The sequence below is a fragment of the Passer montanus genome, unplaced genomic scaffold (genome assembly GCF_014805655.1).
Source record: "Passer montanus isolate IOZ18808 unplaced genomic scaffold, ASM1480565v1 scaffold44, whole genome shotgun sequence".
Taxonomy (NCBI): Eukaryota; Metazoa; Chordata; class Aves; order Passeriformes; family Passeridae; genus Passer; species Passer montanus.
Window position 1 is genome coordinate 963,091 of NW_024369262.1, and position 15,300 is coordinate 978,390.

At 44.9% G+C, this 15,300-nt stretch overlaps 1 protein-coding gene across 7 annotated transcripts in view; it reads left to right on the plus strand.

Moving 5' to 3' along the window:
• CUX1 (cut like homeobox 1) overlaps positions 1–15,300 on the plus strand; it is a 273,426-nt gene that overhangs the window by 223,796 nt on the left and 34,330 nt on the right. For 6 of the 7 annotated variants that reach the window (XM_039720973.1, XM_039720974.1, XM_039720977.1 and 3 more), the window contains 3 exons: positions 3,525–3,827; positions 8,038–8,226; positions 12,953–13,217. The exons of the other annotated variant lie outside the window; for it this stretch is intronic. In XM_039720973.1, coding sequence (XP_039576907.1) covers positions 3,525–3,827; positions 8,038–8,226; positions 12,953–13,217 — 757 coding nt within the window. The remainder of the gene's footprint in view (positions 1–3,524; positions 3,828–8,037; positions 8,227–12,952; positions 13,218–15,300) is intronic. 7 annotated transcript variants of the gene reach the window in all.

A 15,300-nucleotide genomic window follows, 5' to 3' on the forward strand; every position in this document is an offset into this window, starting at 1 on the left:
TTTGCTGTCAGAGGTGAGGCAGGGTCTGAGCAAAAGCAGCAAACCTGCAGCTCTCAAAATGCATGGAAGAAGTAGCAGTGGAGGAATCTGTCTGTGCTGGCAGACGTGATGCCTCTGGGACTGGTGAAACCTTATCTGTGTCTCAGCACTGCTCTGTCACCAAATGCCTCCTTGGAGGGGATACAGCAGCACTGGTGTCACGTCCTGTAGATGTCTCAGATCTTCTGGGGAGCTGGGAGCAGGTGGCACCTGCAGGTCTTTGTATGAGATGTCCTGAGCTTCAGAAGGAGCCTCCAGCTGAAGAGTGCTGTGGATCTGAGCTGTGCTTCACCTGTTGGATGCGTCCTGTGGACCTGGAAAGAGTTCCTGGACATCACTGAAATGGTTCCCCTTGAGCAGTGCCCTGCAGGTCCAAATGTCCCTGGCTGCTGGGTTCCTGCAGACCTGGTGATGCTCGGGAGAGGAGCCTGGGGTTCCTTACACTCTGCAGGCTGAGGCTGTGCTGGGGGAGTGTTTTCAGCTGATTTGCTGAATCCAGCTCTTCCAGCACCTCATTTTTGAAGCTTTGGAGCTTTTACTTCACATCTTATATTGGATGCAGGCTGTTGGAAAACAAACCCCTTTGGTATAGCACAGTTTACCTGGAATTTATTGAAATAATTTCATTAATAAATGGTGGCCATGAAGTTTGCAGATTGTTATATTTATATAGACAAAATGGTCCTTTCCTCCTTAAACACAAATGTGAAAACATCCAGTGAATATTACTTTTAAGAAACTAGATTGCTTTTAAGTTAGTGTTATTATTCAGAGCAGTCTGGGGTTAAAAAAGCAGAGCCAGTTTTAAAGAAATAAGCTTTCAATGTATTGTTTTCATTGGAAATGTTCAATTGCTGCTTTGGAAATCTTAATGTATATTTTTCCGATATCCTGAATTTGTGTCTTTGTCTTGTGAGGAACTTGAGAGAAATGAATACAGACAAATTATTTCATAAACCATGCGAAATGGCTGTGGATTGACAGTTAAATCTGGAATAGTGAATACAGTCAATTTTCCCCTTTGTTCTGTCAGCAGTCACTTGTACTCTAAATGTCTATTTAATTTTTTAAGTAGATTAACGGGAAATGTTTGCATTATTTGATTATTGAATTTACTGTCCCAAATAATGGATCTTTTCCTCAAATATTTATGTGATCTTGAAAATGTTTTTCCAGAAGGGAAAAATGCTAAAAATGAATAGGGAACATATTTGGAGTTATTTGTAGTACATGTACATAATGCCTCGCCTGAAATCACTGTACACTTGCCTTTTGGTGGGGAAAAAAAGCAGTTTGTCATCTGTACTGCCTTCCAAAATTAGATTCAGATAATCTCACCTTTTGGAGTAAATGAGCAGCAGATTGGTCTTAAAAATGAAATTCAAGTAAGCTCTTGGTAAGTGATATAAAAAATAAATAAGCTAATATGTGAGCAACAGAGAGCATCTCAGTGATAGATGATAACACAGATTACCTTTGTTGTGTTCATAATTAGGCTGGGCAGGGAAAGGAGAAGGAGAGGGAGAAGGAGGCATTAGGAAATGCTTTTGTTTAGTCCTGTATGGTTGGGTTTGGTTTGGTTTTTGGGTTTTTTTTTATTATTTTGTCCTTTTTCCCCCCCTGTGTGTGCATGTGGCTCACATGCACACACAGGGGATGAGGAATTGTATAGGAAATTTGCAGCTGCTCTAGTTATTCAGTAAGATTTGTATAAGCTGGCACAAGGGACAAAATTAGAGGGAAGTTGAACGAGTGCTGTGCAGTTTATTAGCTAGGCAGCCATAATTTTGACCTTGCTGTGGGTTAAAGGACACAGACCTGAGAAGAAATCTGTTTATCATGTGGGGAATTCATGCCATCCCTGACAGTGTACAGTGAACAAGATGGATGATCTGCCAAATTGGTCCCTCGCATGGGTGAATCAGGGCAAATTTACAGTACAATTCCTCTGCTGCTCCTGATATAGAAATAACATTTCCCAGGGTTTCTCTTCGGTTGTATGATGACCCAGGGTGAGCAGAGAGAAGAAATAGGATTTGTAGGATCCCCTTTACCTTGAAGATTTACATGCACCTCACTTTCTGTCTGCCTCTTTTGCATCTCACATAAAGCACTAAGGAAAAAGTCAGATTTTTATGTTTGAGAGTGCAACTCCAAGTGAGTGTATCAGGGAAGCTCTTGAATGCAGCATGGGAAAGCTCCCGGGACCCTGAACAACAAACACCATTATCCTCTGCATTCTGCTCTAAGTTTGGGCCTGACTTTTCCTGTGGCAATATTTTCCTTCAGCATTTGGGATGTGTTTCCATGCTGCACAGGCTGCGTGCTCTGGAATGATCTGACAATATTCTGGATAACAAACTCAAAAACCAGTGAGGTTTGCTGGCAGCCACTGCCTGATGGGACCTGGGAATCCTCTGTGGTGGCACCACAGGGCTCAGGAAACTCTGGGCTCCTCCTTGTCAGCCTCCTCCAGGCAGCTGGAGCCAACCCCAGGGATATGTGAGGATGGAATCCATGCCATTAACCCTGGCAAGGAGTGGCTGAGAGGCAGCAAGGAGGAGGAAGGAGCCCCACAGAAATGGGAAAAGCTGTGGATGGAGGAATCGCCTGTGCTCCTTATCTCCTGAATGATTCTTGTAAAGCACTTGTGTTGCCTTCATGTTGTGGCTTTAAAAAAGGTTCAGCCTGTACCCTCAGATGTCTGGAATCTCTGAACAAGCTCAGTCAGTACGTTCTGTGAGAGATAAATTTATTGGGGGAAAACAACATTGTGTACAGAACCTATTGTTGTTGGCACATTAACAGATTGGGAAAGCTTTCTTTTAAACCAAGTGTCACAATAACAGATTTGGATGTCTCCTGATCCACTCTCTGTCTTTATGTTGGATTCTCAAATACTTTAATTAATACAACATAATTACAAACTGTATTTTAATCTTGTTATTTCTGGACAAAGAGAATTGCAGAAATGTGATGTGTGTGATAAGAAACAAAATGAAATCAATAACACTCTCAAGATAGAGAGTTGTATCAGTTGTAGAAAATCCCTCATTGACAGAACAAAATAGTGGCTGAGTGAGTTTCTTACAAGTCACAGAAGGAAGTTAAAACCAATCTAGAATGGTAGCTTTAAAACCATCCTTATATAAAAATGTTGTGACAAGCAAAACTGACATTTCCTGACCAAGGAAATTGCGTGCAAACTTACAGACTATTGCACTTCAGTTTTTCCTGATTTTTATTTGTATTTGTACATCTTGTCTTCATAAGAAATCAGAGACGACTCAAGATAAAATTAGAAAATATTTGTTGTTTCTAAAAAGAGGCTTTTTAGTACCCAAGTCATAGCAAGTAGCATTTTGCATACTTAGGCATTTCTTTAAGTAGGTAGAATATAAATGAGGAGAAAAGTTAAATATCCTGCAATCAAAACATTACAATTATGCTAAAGTGGGGACTTTTTTGTCTTTTTTTAATTTCAGAAAGTACTCCAAAGACTTCTGCCAGTTGCAGTCCTGCTCCTGAGTCTCCCATGAGTTCCAGTGAATCAGTGAAAAGCCTGACTGAGTTGGTACAGCAGCCCTGCCCTGCCATAGAGACGAGTAAGGATGGCAAATCCCAGGAATCCAGTGAGCCACCTGCATCTGAATCCCAATCCACGACCCCTCTGCCACTCTCAGGCCACTCTGCACTCAGCATCCAAGAACTGGTGGCCATGTCCCCTGAGCTGGACACCTATGGCATCACCAAGAGGGTCAAGGAAGTGCTCACGGACAACAATCTTGGTAAATCTCTTTATTCTCATTTCTTGACAAAATCATGTGTAAGTGTTCATGTTTTATTGTTAGCTACAGTAGATGTCTGTGAGAATGCCTGGGTTTGACCCTGGCCTAAGCTTTAATTTGCTAAAAAGATTTTTTAATTGGTGGAAAACCCCTTTCAGGTTGTCACACTCTACTTCCAAGTCCTATCACACCCTTGTTCTTCCTAAGCTCTGCTCCTGGCTCAGCAGCCAGGTACTGCTCCCACCTCCCAAAACAGAGTCCAGCAGGCTGTCAGGACCCCCAAAACCCCAGAGCCAGGGAGATCTCCCCTTGGGAAAGGCTGTTTCCCCCACACTTGCAAATTCCAGACCCATTTTGGGTGAAGTAGAGGAGGCCAGCATGGTTGGAGAGGAAGGTGCACCACAAGCAGGAGCACAGTGTCCTGCAGAGCTGGGAGGGAACATCCAGACTCAGCTGAGGTTTAGATGAGCCTGAGATAAGTGTGCAGGGCCACTCAGTTCTTGTGCTTAGAGATGTGCAAAGCTGAGGCTGCTTTTGCCTGCAGAGGGGTTTTTGGCTGTTGCCTTCAGTGTCATGATTGTTTGGAATAGTCACAGGGAACAACCTGATGTGAGTATGGGAAGTCCACATTAAATCTGTCACTGTGCCTCTAAATCACTGGTTCTTCATGTCTTTAACCCTTGCTTCCCCCACAAGGCTTTGGGGAATGTTTGTGGCATCCTTTGAGGGCTCTGACAGGAGGGCAGTAAGGCTGTGCCAGTGTTACCTGCTCCTGCTTCTGGGTCTCAGCAAGGGATTCATCCCACCTGCATCAGGGGTTCAGGGGATTGGCTGGTGCTCCCCAGCTTCTCTTCCTTCCCTACAAATAGGACCAAAAGTTCAGATTTAGACTGATGATGTCTTCTTTTGTGAGAAGAATTTTATCCATATCATCTGAACATGATGACTGTGAAAGTAAAAACTCCTCCATTTTAGTATGTGAGGAAGCCTTTTTTCATCTAGACACAGAGTAACATGTTATTTCCTTAAAACATTTTTAAGGGGAAAAAATACTGGGATGGGGGAGGTCCCAAGTTCTCATTTAACCTCATTTGGGGGAAAAAGAGGAAATGGCCCTGATCACTGATAGACCCTGAGTGAGATTGTGTTCCACTGAGCCCAGCAGAATTCCTTACCTGTGCATTTGGCTGGGGCAGATGGTGGTTGCCTGTTCAGTGGAGATAAGGTAGAGATAAAGCCCCAAATCATGGTAAGGGTTTGCAGATCCAAGCCCCTGGTTTTTGGGCAAAATGCTATTGAGTGCTGTACCTGCTCTGGTGTTCCAGAGAGGTTTGGAAAAAAAAAAAAAGTATTTTTGTTTACATTTGCTTTTATGCCATTTTTACTTAGTCTTTTTTATTTCCCATGATTTCTGTTTTCCTACAGTGTGGCTGACAAGCCTAAAAAGCAGCAGAAGAGCCAGGAAATGTGCCCCAAACTCTGCATTAGGTGTGGAACCAGTTTCAATGTCTCCTTTTGTGCCCTCAGTGTGCTGGTGCACCAGGTTTTCTGGTGCACAGGTTTCTCTGCTTTAGGCCACTGGGCCTTGTGAACCTGTCACAGTCAGCTGGTGGTGGCAGAGGTGTCCCAGTGCCACCAGCCAGAGACCACAGTTGTACAAAACAATTCAGACTGAGCTGGGTGGGTCTCTCCTGCCCTCACCAGTCAGGGGAATGGCTTCAAAGTGAAGTAGAGTAGGTTCAGGTGGGATGTTAGGAAGGAATTCTTCCCTGTGAGAGTGGGGAGGTCCCAGCACAGGGTGTCCAGAGAAGCTTCCCCATCCCTGGAAGTGTCCAAGGCCAGGTTGGACCCAGCTTGGAGCATCCTGGGACTGTGGAAGGTGTTCCTTTTACTAGGAGCTGGAGCTGGGTGATCTTTAAGGTCCCTTCCAACCCAAACATTCTCTGAAGGTTCTGAGCCTTCAGCACACCGTGCTGGCAGTGTTCACACTGAGGTGCTGCTGATGTTCTGAGCCCCAAAAGTCAGAGTTCCTCAGGGGTTCCCTGCTGGGCTGCACGGAGCTCACAGAGGGAAGCAGAAGCACTCAGCTGTTTGAGGACAGGGAATATGGGGCATTTTGTAGGAAGGGGCAAGACTTTCCCTGAAAGATCCATTAGGATCCACATGAGTGGGAACAGGCATGAAAGGTGGGGAGGAGCTTAAGGAAACCTGTGCTTTAAAATATTGCTGTTATTCCTGGTGCTCTGGTGAAGATGGAGCGTGATACACCTGCTCCCTCCCAAGGATTTTTTCTGACACCTTCCCCCTTAGCTGGGAGTCTTTCAGGTGTTTTCTCCTGTCCTGCCATATCCTGACACGAAATAAACAACACAAACATCTTTAGCTTTGTTCTTAACACCTAGAGAACATGATGTTACCTCCTTCTACATTTGCATTTTTAATTTTTAGGCTGTAGTTTAAAGGTTCATTTCCTTCAGCAGCACTGCCAGCACTGCTCATTCCCAACCCTTTTGCAAATCTGTGCCCATATTCCTGTTCATGTGGCAACACAATAGCAGATTTTTTAAGTGGCTCTGTTATCTTGTTAGTAGCTGGCAGGTTTACAGGGAAATGGATGAGTCCTTGCTGATGTTTTTAAATACAAACAGGGAGCAGGTTACCCCAGCAGGACATGTGATAAAAACATAAAGATAAAATTGATAAAATTTCCCCTGAATTACCTCTTTTGCCTGATTTTCCTGATATTGAGGGCAGTGGAAAAGCACTTATTACTCAGGAACTTGAGTGAATTCTGAATGCAGGGTTCTGTTCAGTCTGTAGGAGCTGTTTTCAGGGCTAGTTTTAGAGCTTCTTTGGAGCAGTATCATGTTAATCCTGTTCTCCTTTCCCCTCTCTGCCTCTCATTATCTCAGCTGCTTCCTCTGCAAGCTCTCCAGACCCACCTGCCCCTCACACCTGAGGGGCATGTTCTGCAGCTTCTGACTGGTCCCATATTCACAAACAAAAACCAGGGCAAAAGTCTTAAAGAGCAAGAGGAGGAAATCTTGGAGTTAAGTGCAGGGGATGGGTCTATAGTGCAGATATTTGCCATGAGCTGTGTCAGGATCAGGGCAGGCTGTGAAGGGCTCCTAAGAGCTGGTGATGCTTTTGCAGGCTTGGGCTTGTCCTGCAGAGCTGTGGGGTCAGAACCCCCACTCATGCCCGTTGTCCCTTAGGGATCTGTTGGTTACCACTGGCTACAAGTGCTGGGATGTGAAGGGAGAATGCTCTGTTGTGTGTCAGTGAGGGCACTCAAAAGCTGCAGATCAGACACAGGACCCTGAGCCCCAGATTTGGGGGTTATGGAAAGATCTTTGGGTTACCTTGAAATCCCATGGCAGCAGCACTTGTATCTTAAATCTGATGACTCAGATCACTCCAGGCTCTCCTGGAGCAGAAGTTGATATCAAGGCAGTGGAGCTGAGGAAAAACACTGAAGTGAAGGGGTTAGAAAATCAGCTCTGTGGCTGGGTTTGAGGTGCACAGGCATTTTCCCCAGTCCTTGATAAGTTAGGCTTTTTCCATGTAAAATCATTGTCAGCAATCACATATGAACACTGTACACTGTAAAGCATTGGCAGATTTCACCCTGCCAGATGACAGCATTTTGTAAGAGAACTAAAATTAACTATTCTTAACTAGAAATACTGTAGAGATTGTAAAACAAAAATTGTATTGCAAATTCTGATTTTCTCTAGTAAGTAAGGCACAGTTAGATCCCCACAGATAGCACAGCACAGAAATTCCATACGTGTTTCTGTGAGGACATTGCTGAAGGGGCAGGTTGCATTGCTCTTGGTTCACTGATTGCTGGAAATGTTTGGATTGCCCTGTTGGAGCAAAGCTGTGGCACTTCCCTCCTGCATAAGAGCTAAGTAGCCTCACTGCTCTCACTTAGCTAGAAGTTCAGTTTGTTTTTCCTCTCCTAATTTTATTTTTTGCACACTGTTTCACTGTAAGGTCCCACTCCCCAAACGTGTCAAGCTCCTCCCTTTATCCCAGGCAGATCCTGAGGATTAAACTAAAGCTCAATATTTACCTTTCTAGTGGGGGGCAGAACATTTATTCTCCTAAACGTTTCTTCTGGGTTTTGAAGCAGTTCTGAAGTAAGAATAATTGAGGAATGATCTCGTGTTCTTTGCCAATCACGCTCTTCTCAATTTCCCGTTAGGTCAGCGTTTGTTCGGGGAGACAATCCTGGGGCTGACCCAAGGCTCTGTCTCAGACCTGCTGGCTCGCCCCAAGCCCTGGCACAAGCTGAGTCTGAAGGGAAGGGAGCCCTTTGTCCGCATGCAGCTGTGGCTCAACGATCCCAACAACGTGGAGAAGCTGATGGATATGAAGCGCATGGAGAAAAAAGGTAACGGGGAGCAGAGTGCTGACTTACGCCTTGCACTCCTCAGCCTGGCTCTTACAACCCTCCAGAAATAGTGGAGAGGCAGCATTGATCCACTGTTATGAGCCTTATGCAAAAGGACTTCACCTCAGCTTTTTTTTGGAGCTTTTGTTTGGTGCTTGCTCAAGCAGATCCATCTCAGAATAAAAGGAAAACAAACACACAACAAAAAGCCAACCCCAGACCCTAAATATTCACCAGCTGCTGGGGAATCATTGCTGTTTTCTCCTATAGATTAATTACTGAGGCCCTGGTGTATCACTGATAACTTGCCTTACCAAATGAGAAATGTGGGTGGGAGCTGGCTTTGGGTTATTAGTTAATAGTGCTGCAGCTGGTCACAGATGTTGGGCTGGAAGAACTGAGCACTGGTTCCTGGGAAAGCTCCTTGCCACTGATGGTTGCTGGGAGGAGAGAAAAATGAAGCCTTTATAAAAGGCTATTGCAGAATAATGATATTTGTAGCCTTTTTAGGGAGGGGTAAGGTGATTGTGTTAATAAAATAAAATTTGTGTTATGTTCACATAAAACAGGGTCATGGGGATGGACCTGTGAGTGCCCTCAGTTAGTAGCAAGTACATCCTCCAAATTTATCCAACTCTCTCCATTTTAAATTCATCACTAAAACCCAGTGGTTATTCAGAGCCCTGTTTTTAGTATATTCATGTGATTTTACAAGAGAGACTCGTGGGCTGCCATTATCAGCAGTTAACTAATTAATGATATATACATCTCTGGAGCTACCCCTTAATGATATTAGCACAGACATCATTAATCGTGTACACTGAAAGCTTTGCTGTTGACTGATGTTCTGAAAGCATTTACACATTTGATCAAGAACTTGGTGATTATATTTAAAATTGCAGTGAGGGAGCTTCTGGGAAAATTATAGTCTTGCAGGCTTTTAAGAAGAAATTTAAGCCCTTGTCACAGTAACCAGTATAAAATAAAGCAGTGCAGTATCTCAGCATGTGTATGATCTTCCATGGGGAGTAAAATCCACTTGGGTTTCCCACTTACAACTGTAAACCAAAGGGAATCATGAGGAGTTTTGCTGTATTAGAAACATGGCAGGAATAAAATTGTCAACTAGCTGGATTTTTATAGCCTCACAGAGAATATTGCCCATAATGCAGCAAAATAAAATAAAAATAATTTAAAAGTAGTACTGACAATATCCTTTCAAAACGATTTTCTAAACTGGATTCTTATCAAATAGTGAGCAATACATATGGTCTGTAGATGGCATCTGAATAGAGATAAGGCCATAAATCATTGAGACTCTGCTCTGAGCTCCTGAACTGTGCAAGTGCTGTCCTCAGAGCAGTCTAAAGTGAATTCAACCCTGTATTTTCTGCAAAATCCTTTCATGCAGGTAAGAATCCTGTGATTTAACCTTTTAAATTGCTCCAGAGCCACATTAAGAATTTAACTTTCCCTTCAGCTAATGTCAGTTAAGAACAATGTGACTGGGTCTGCTTCCAGTGAAACATTATTATCAATTATTTCTCTGCCACATTTTATTAAGGGAGTAAATTAATAATTATGATAAAGGTGAGCTGCGTATCTCCTTTTCTTTTCTGTTCCACCAGTCTGAAGTTTGTGCTATAAATGTCCCTTTTAAGAGGTTCTGAAAATTTGCAGTGTACACTTACCAACCTCTTTGGAGGGAGCTGGGGCTTCGTGCTCACCAGGCTGAGACATTTGCACACCTTTCCTGCCTTGGAGGAGTTCATTCCTCTCATAACCTCTGGGGTATTGGGCTGCTGGAACATCACACTCCTCACAGAACAGCACTGCTGTCAGAAGAAAATTGAATTCCCTTTATTTCCCCATTATTTCACTTTTTAATAATCTTGTTCAATACCACATAAGGTAAAAATTATATTAAAAGAGGCTCTGTTTTATCTCAGTGGGCAGCTGTGCAGTGGTGTCTGTGGCATCCCTAGCTGGGCACAGGTGGATGCTGGGGGGGAAGGTGTAACTCAGTCAGCCTCAGACCCAGATCCAGACCTTTGCCCAAATTACAGCTGGGTTTCCTTTTTTTTTCATATGTCTCCTGAGAAGTGGAGACTGGTCACAGACAAAAATCAAACTCCTCCAAAAATAAAGTGTGTTTGCAACTTGGATTCCAGTTTGAGCCTTGCTGTCACTGCAAATGTGCTGAATGATCTCCTTACGTTGTCTGCACGCAGCACATATGTTTAAAAATAAAAATAAAAATGGAAAAGCTTTTAAAAATGTCATCTAAGTTTCCAGACACCAGCATTAAAGCTTGAAGTCTGAGTCCTAGTTCTGCCTTTGGCCCAGTGGAAATTTGTCCTGATAGTAGATTGTCCTCCAGAAAGCAATTGTTCTGGCAGAACAGTAGGACATCCTTCTCTTTATTTGTATTTTAATGAAATGTGTGCTTTCATATCATTTGTTCCATTAACATGAGATCAATCCATCTCAGCCAGTGCACCTTTTGTGATCCTAGTGTGAGGTTACAGGAGCAGAGGAAGGAATGACATTTTTCCCAAGCTCTCACAGCTCTGAATTATTCTTTGCTGCTTAAGACAGGAGCTGTGCCCTGCCAAAAATCCCATCCTTTGGAGAGCAGACAGAGGGAGATCCAGCCCATCCTGATCCCTGTGTGTCTCGTGCTGACTCAGCCACCTGACCAAATTCCAGAAACTCCAGTTAGAGGTGGTCTGAGCCCTGTCACATCTCCCATGCCAGGTTCTGTTTTGTCTCGTGGCCTCCTTGAAGCTGCTGCCCATTGCTGAGGTGATGGATGTTGTCCTCCAGCCTCTTGGTTCTGCTGTGCAAGGAAACAAGGGAGCTTGGGCTGTAGTTTGTAGGTCAATGCAAGTAGGAAATAACACCCAGGAAGGAGTTTTGAGATTAAACACCTTACAGAAATATGAGATTATCTTGCTGGAATGATTAATTCCATGGTTGAAGGTTGTAACAGTTCCTTGAAGACTGCAAAAATAAGGCAAATGGGTCACCTTGAAATAATGCAGATTTTTTGAAGTTTTACATATATAGTTGGAACAACTTAAATAGGTGGATTTTTAAAGGAGATTTATTTTTTAAAAACCCACTTTGTTTTTTATGGTTATTTCAAACGTGTGCAGGGCTGTATCACGTCAGAGTGATGGATCACGAGCAACTCACGTTGTGTTCCATATCAGTGATCTTACACAGTAGGGAATCCTCAGGTAATCTGTCATATTCAGGAAAAACAAAATGTGGGCCATGCAGATACCCCCAAAGGTTACAGAGTGTGTTCAGAATTCACTTCCCTGGTAGTAAAGCCACAGTGCCAAAGGTCCCACTGGAGGCACCATGGAGAGGGCAGGGTGCAGGAGCCCACTGAAGCCAGAAAACCCAGCCAGTCCTGGAGGGAGCCCTGCCAGGAGGCATTGGCTGGGGGTTGAACACTGCATTTTATTTGATTGCACTGATTTTTTATTCACTGTGCAGCCTCAGCCTGAAGGCAGAGCTGTGGGGAGAGAAAAATTGAATTTTTGAAGAATTTGGTTGCTGACCAGTGTGACTGGCCCCACAGTGTCCCTGGCTCCAACCAGAGCTCCTGGCTGCTGGAGATTTAATGCCTCCTGGATTGATGTCAGGCTGGTGTAATCTGGAACTTAATACCCGAGGTTATCAAATTTTAGCTCTTGAATACGTAAACTCTTGAATATCTAGAAGGTATTTAACAGGCCGTTAAATATTTTATTGACAAGATTCATCTATATTTGCTGTTTTCAGCCCCCTCATTAGCAATGCTTGTGCATGATACTGCCAGGTGCAGTAAATCCCACCTCTCCATGCCCAGTGTAAATCAATCAAGTCAGTGACAGCCTTTGCTGGGACTCCTTCCTTGTGGAATTTGCCAGGATAATTCACTCCCAGTCAGGGAGGAAGGTCAGTGGCAGGATCACAGGCTCCTGCCATCAGCCTCACCGAGCCCATCAGTGCAGGCAGAGCTTTCTTAAAAGTGTCTGTGTTTTGGAAGGAGCTTTGTGTAGGGGAGGAGGTGCTGGGGGCTGGTTTTCTTTCATAACGTGTCAGTGCCACAGCAGAGAGCTGTAGGGAAAGGCAGCAAACGCCTGATGGTTGTTCAGCCCTTCCCTGGCATCTCCGGGCTCCAGGCGCCATCGTGTGTTGGAGCTGGCTTGGGAAGGCTGGGAATGCTGCAGCTCCACTTCCACAGTCATGTTTTCCTTCATGTCAGAGACACCTCCGTGTACACCTGAAGTGTTTTAACCACCAAACCTCTTTCAGTCAAAACGAAGCACAGCTGTCCCAGTCAGGGCCTTACGTGGGAGTTCACTCCCCTTGGAGGAGTGAATCCGAAATGAGTCGTGTGAACTGAACCCTGTCATTCGTGTCCCACGTTCATTGTAAAGGCAGAAAACTCTGGCAGGTTTCCATCTGACTTGCCCTCTTTTCTTCTCTTTCTGCCTCTTGCATCCTCCTCTCATTTGGTCTCTGGTGGCACCTCATCCTTCCCATCCCCTCCCAGCAGCCCATCCCTGCACCCCCACCTGCCGTCTCCATGTTCATCCCTCAGCTTTCCCCATCTTTCCTTCTCGCAGCAGCAAGTTCATACCCAAGTTAAAAAGACCCTGATAGATAAGAATCCATTGCTTCTGCGTTGGTATTCATCCTGGGCTGATCCACTGTGCTTCTCTTTCAGCCTACATGAAACGGCGGCACAGCTCCGTCAGCGACAGCCAGTCCTGCGAGTCCTCGTCCGCTGGCATCGACTACAGCCAGGGCGCCAGCCCCCAGCCCCAGCACCAGCTCAAGAAGCCCCGGGTGGTGCTGGCACCAGAGGAGAAAGAAGCTCTCAAACGAGCCTACCAGCAAAAGCCATACCCATCACCAAAAACCATTGAGGAACTCGCCACGCAGCTCAACTTGAAAACCAGCACCGTGATCAACTGGTTCCACAATTACAGGTGTGTGACCCCCCTGGATCCCTGCTCCTGAGGGATGGCTTGGCTTGGCTTTGGCAGGTGCTGCTCTGCCTCAAGGACACTGTCGGGTGGTTGTGCAAAGCAGGCAGCTTTGACAGCAGGGAGGTTCTCACTAACACAGTGCTAATGCTCCAGACTAATTTTAAGTCATCCCTGAGGAGCAGCAGTGCTCACATATTGATGCGAGTAGTGCTTTTAAACAGAAAGTCTGGCTTTTGGGGTGGGCGTGGATGTGGAGATGTCCACTGATGAATATTTATGAAGCCACTGCAGCAGGCCAGGCTGTTCTGTCTGACTCACATGTGCACACGCACAGACACGTGTCGGGTGTGTGGTGGGTGTTGTCCCTGGGTCACTGGGTGGGGGGTACTTCGAAATGTCCTTTATTGGATGCCATCAGAATTGCCCTGCTTTCATTGTGTCATTTTTCTGCATCAGAAGGGAAAAAAAAGGATTTTCTTTTAGGTCTTGAGTCACCGAGCTCTGAAAATAGGCACAGTGTTTGTGCTGTGTTCTGGGAAGCTTCATGGAGTCCTGAAGGACAGAGAACCAATAAGCCTGAAGTCAGATATGGCCACAGAGAGGGATTTCTTACAAGGGCCTGGAGTGCCAAAACAAGGGGAAATGGCTTTAAACAGCGAGAGAACAGGGACAGATGGAATATTGGGAAGGAATTGTTCCCTGGGAGGGTGGGCAGGCCCTGGCCCAGGGTGCCCAGAGCAGCTGTGGCTGCCCCTGCATCCCTGGCAGTGCCCAGGGCCAGGTTGAACAGGGCTTGGAGCAGCCTGGGACAGTGGAAGGTGTCCCTGCCCATGGCAGGGGGTGGAACAAGGTGAGCTTTTAGGTCTCTTCCAACCCAAGCCATTCCAAAATTCTATGATTTATTTCATTAGTATGATTAAATCATTGAGTCCCACTGAAATAAAATGTTGATCTGTTCAGTTCCTCTCTCATTTGAGGAGGAAACTTCTTCACATTTGAGCCCCTGAAGCAGGTTTTGGCCTAGAGACAGCGATAAGAAGAGACAAGGCTGGAATAGCACATAAGAATTATAAGGATTTGAATAAACATATTTTCAACTGTGCTTGGGATTGGAAGTCCTAATTAATGCAGCAGACTTTTCTCCAAGAAATTTGTGCTAATGAATATTGAACAGGTACTGTTAAGCTACCAGATTTAATACTATTCTGCTCCTTCACTCGGAGCCAGTAATGTTCCTAATTAGTCCAGATTGCTAAACTTGTTTGTTTTTAAAAACTGCTAACATTTAAAGGGTAGTTTTACACTTTAGCCCTTCTCAGCTTTTACCAGGGAAGTTGCTGAAGCAAAAGCAGCAGAGTTTAATGAGCTCCGAAATATTATGCACAATAGTTAAATAATGTTTATAGTAAACAATACAAAATTTTTAAAAATCAATTAATCATATTTACACTGAATTTCACTGCCTTGAATTCAGTACAGATGCAGCCTCTTTTCACCACTCAGAGTTCTCCAAATGCAGGCCTCTTCCAATTCCCACTTGCAGGCAATTATACACAAGTTGGAGGGATGCCTATGAAAATATGTTCCCTTCGGCCTGACAGCAAAATGTGCTGTTCTCACTTGGGCAGACGAGCGGGAGCTGGTGGCAGGTGTCACCTCCCTCGTCACCACGAGATCCATCCCTGCCTGGGCGTGTGATCCAGCCCCACCTTCCCGGGGAGGAGGTGCTGACAGCTGGACCCAAAATCAAACCCTGCAAACTGGGGGCTGGGGGCAGCACGAGGCTGAGCTTTGAGTGATCTGGGCCTGCTCCCAGATGTGCTGCTGGGACTCCAGGGCTTTCAAAAGCTGTTTTGAGCTTGTTTGGAGCCCTGTGTGCTCTGAGCACTGAAAAATCAAAACACAAACCTATTTTTTGTTCCCCTTGACAATAACTTTCTTAGCTGTCATGCGTGATTTTCTCTTAAATCATGTGTAGGGTGTTGCAGGAAAGGGACAGGTTCCATGTTTTGTGAGGGGAGCAGAGTCTGACTGTTCTGCAGCTTGTATGTTGTAAGAAATGGGTGGTCTTTCTTACCATCTT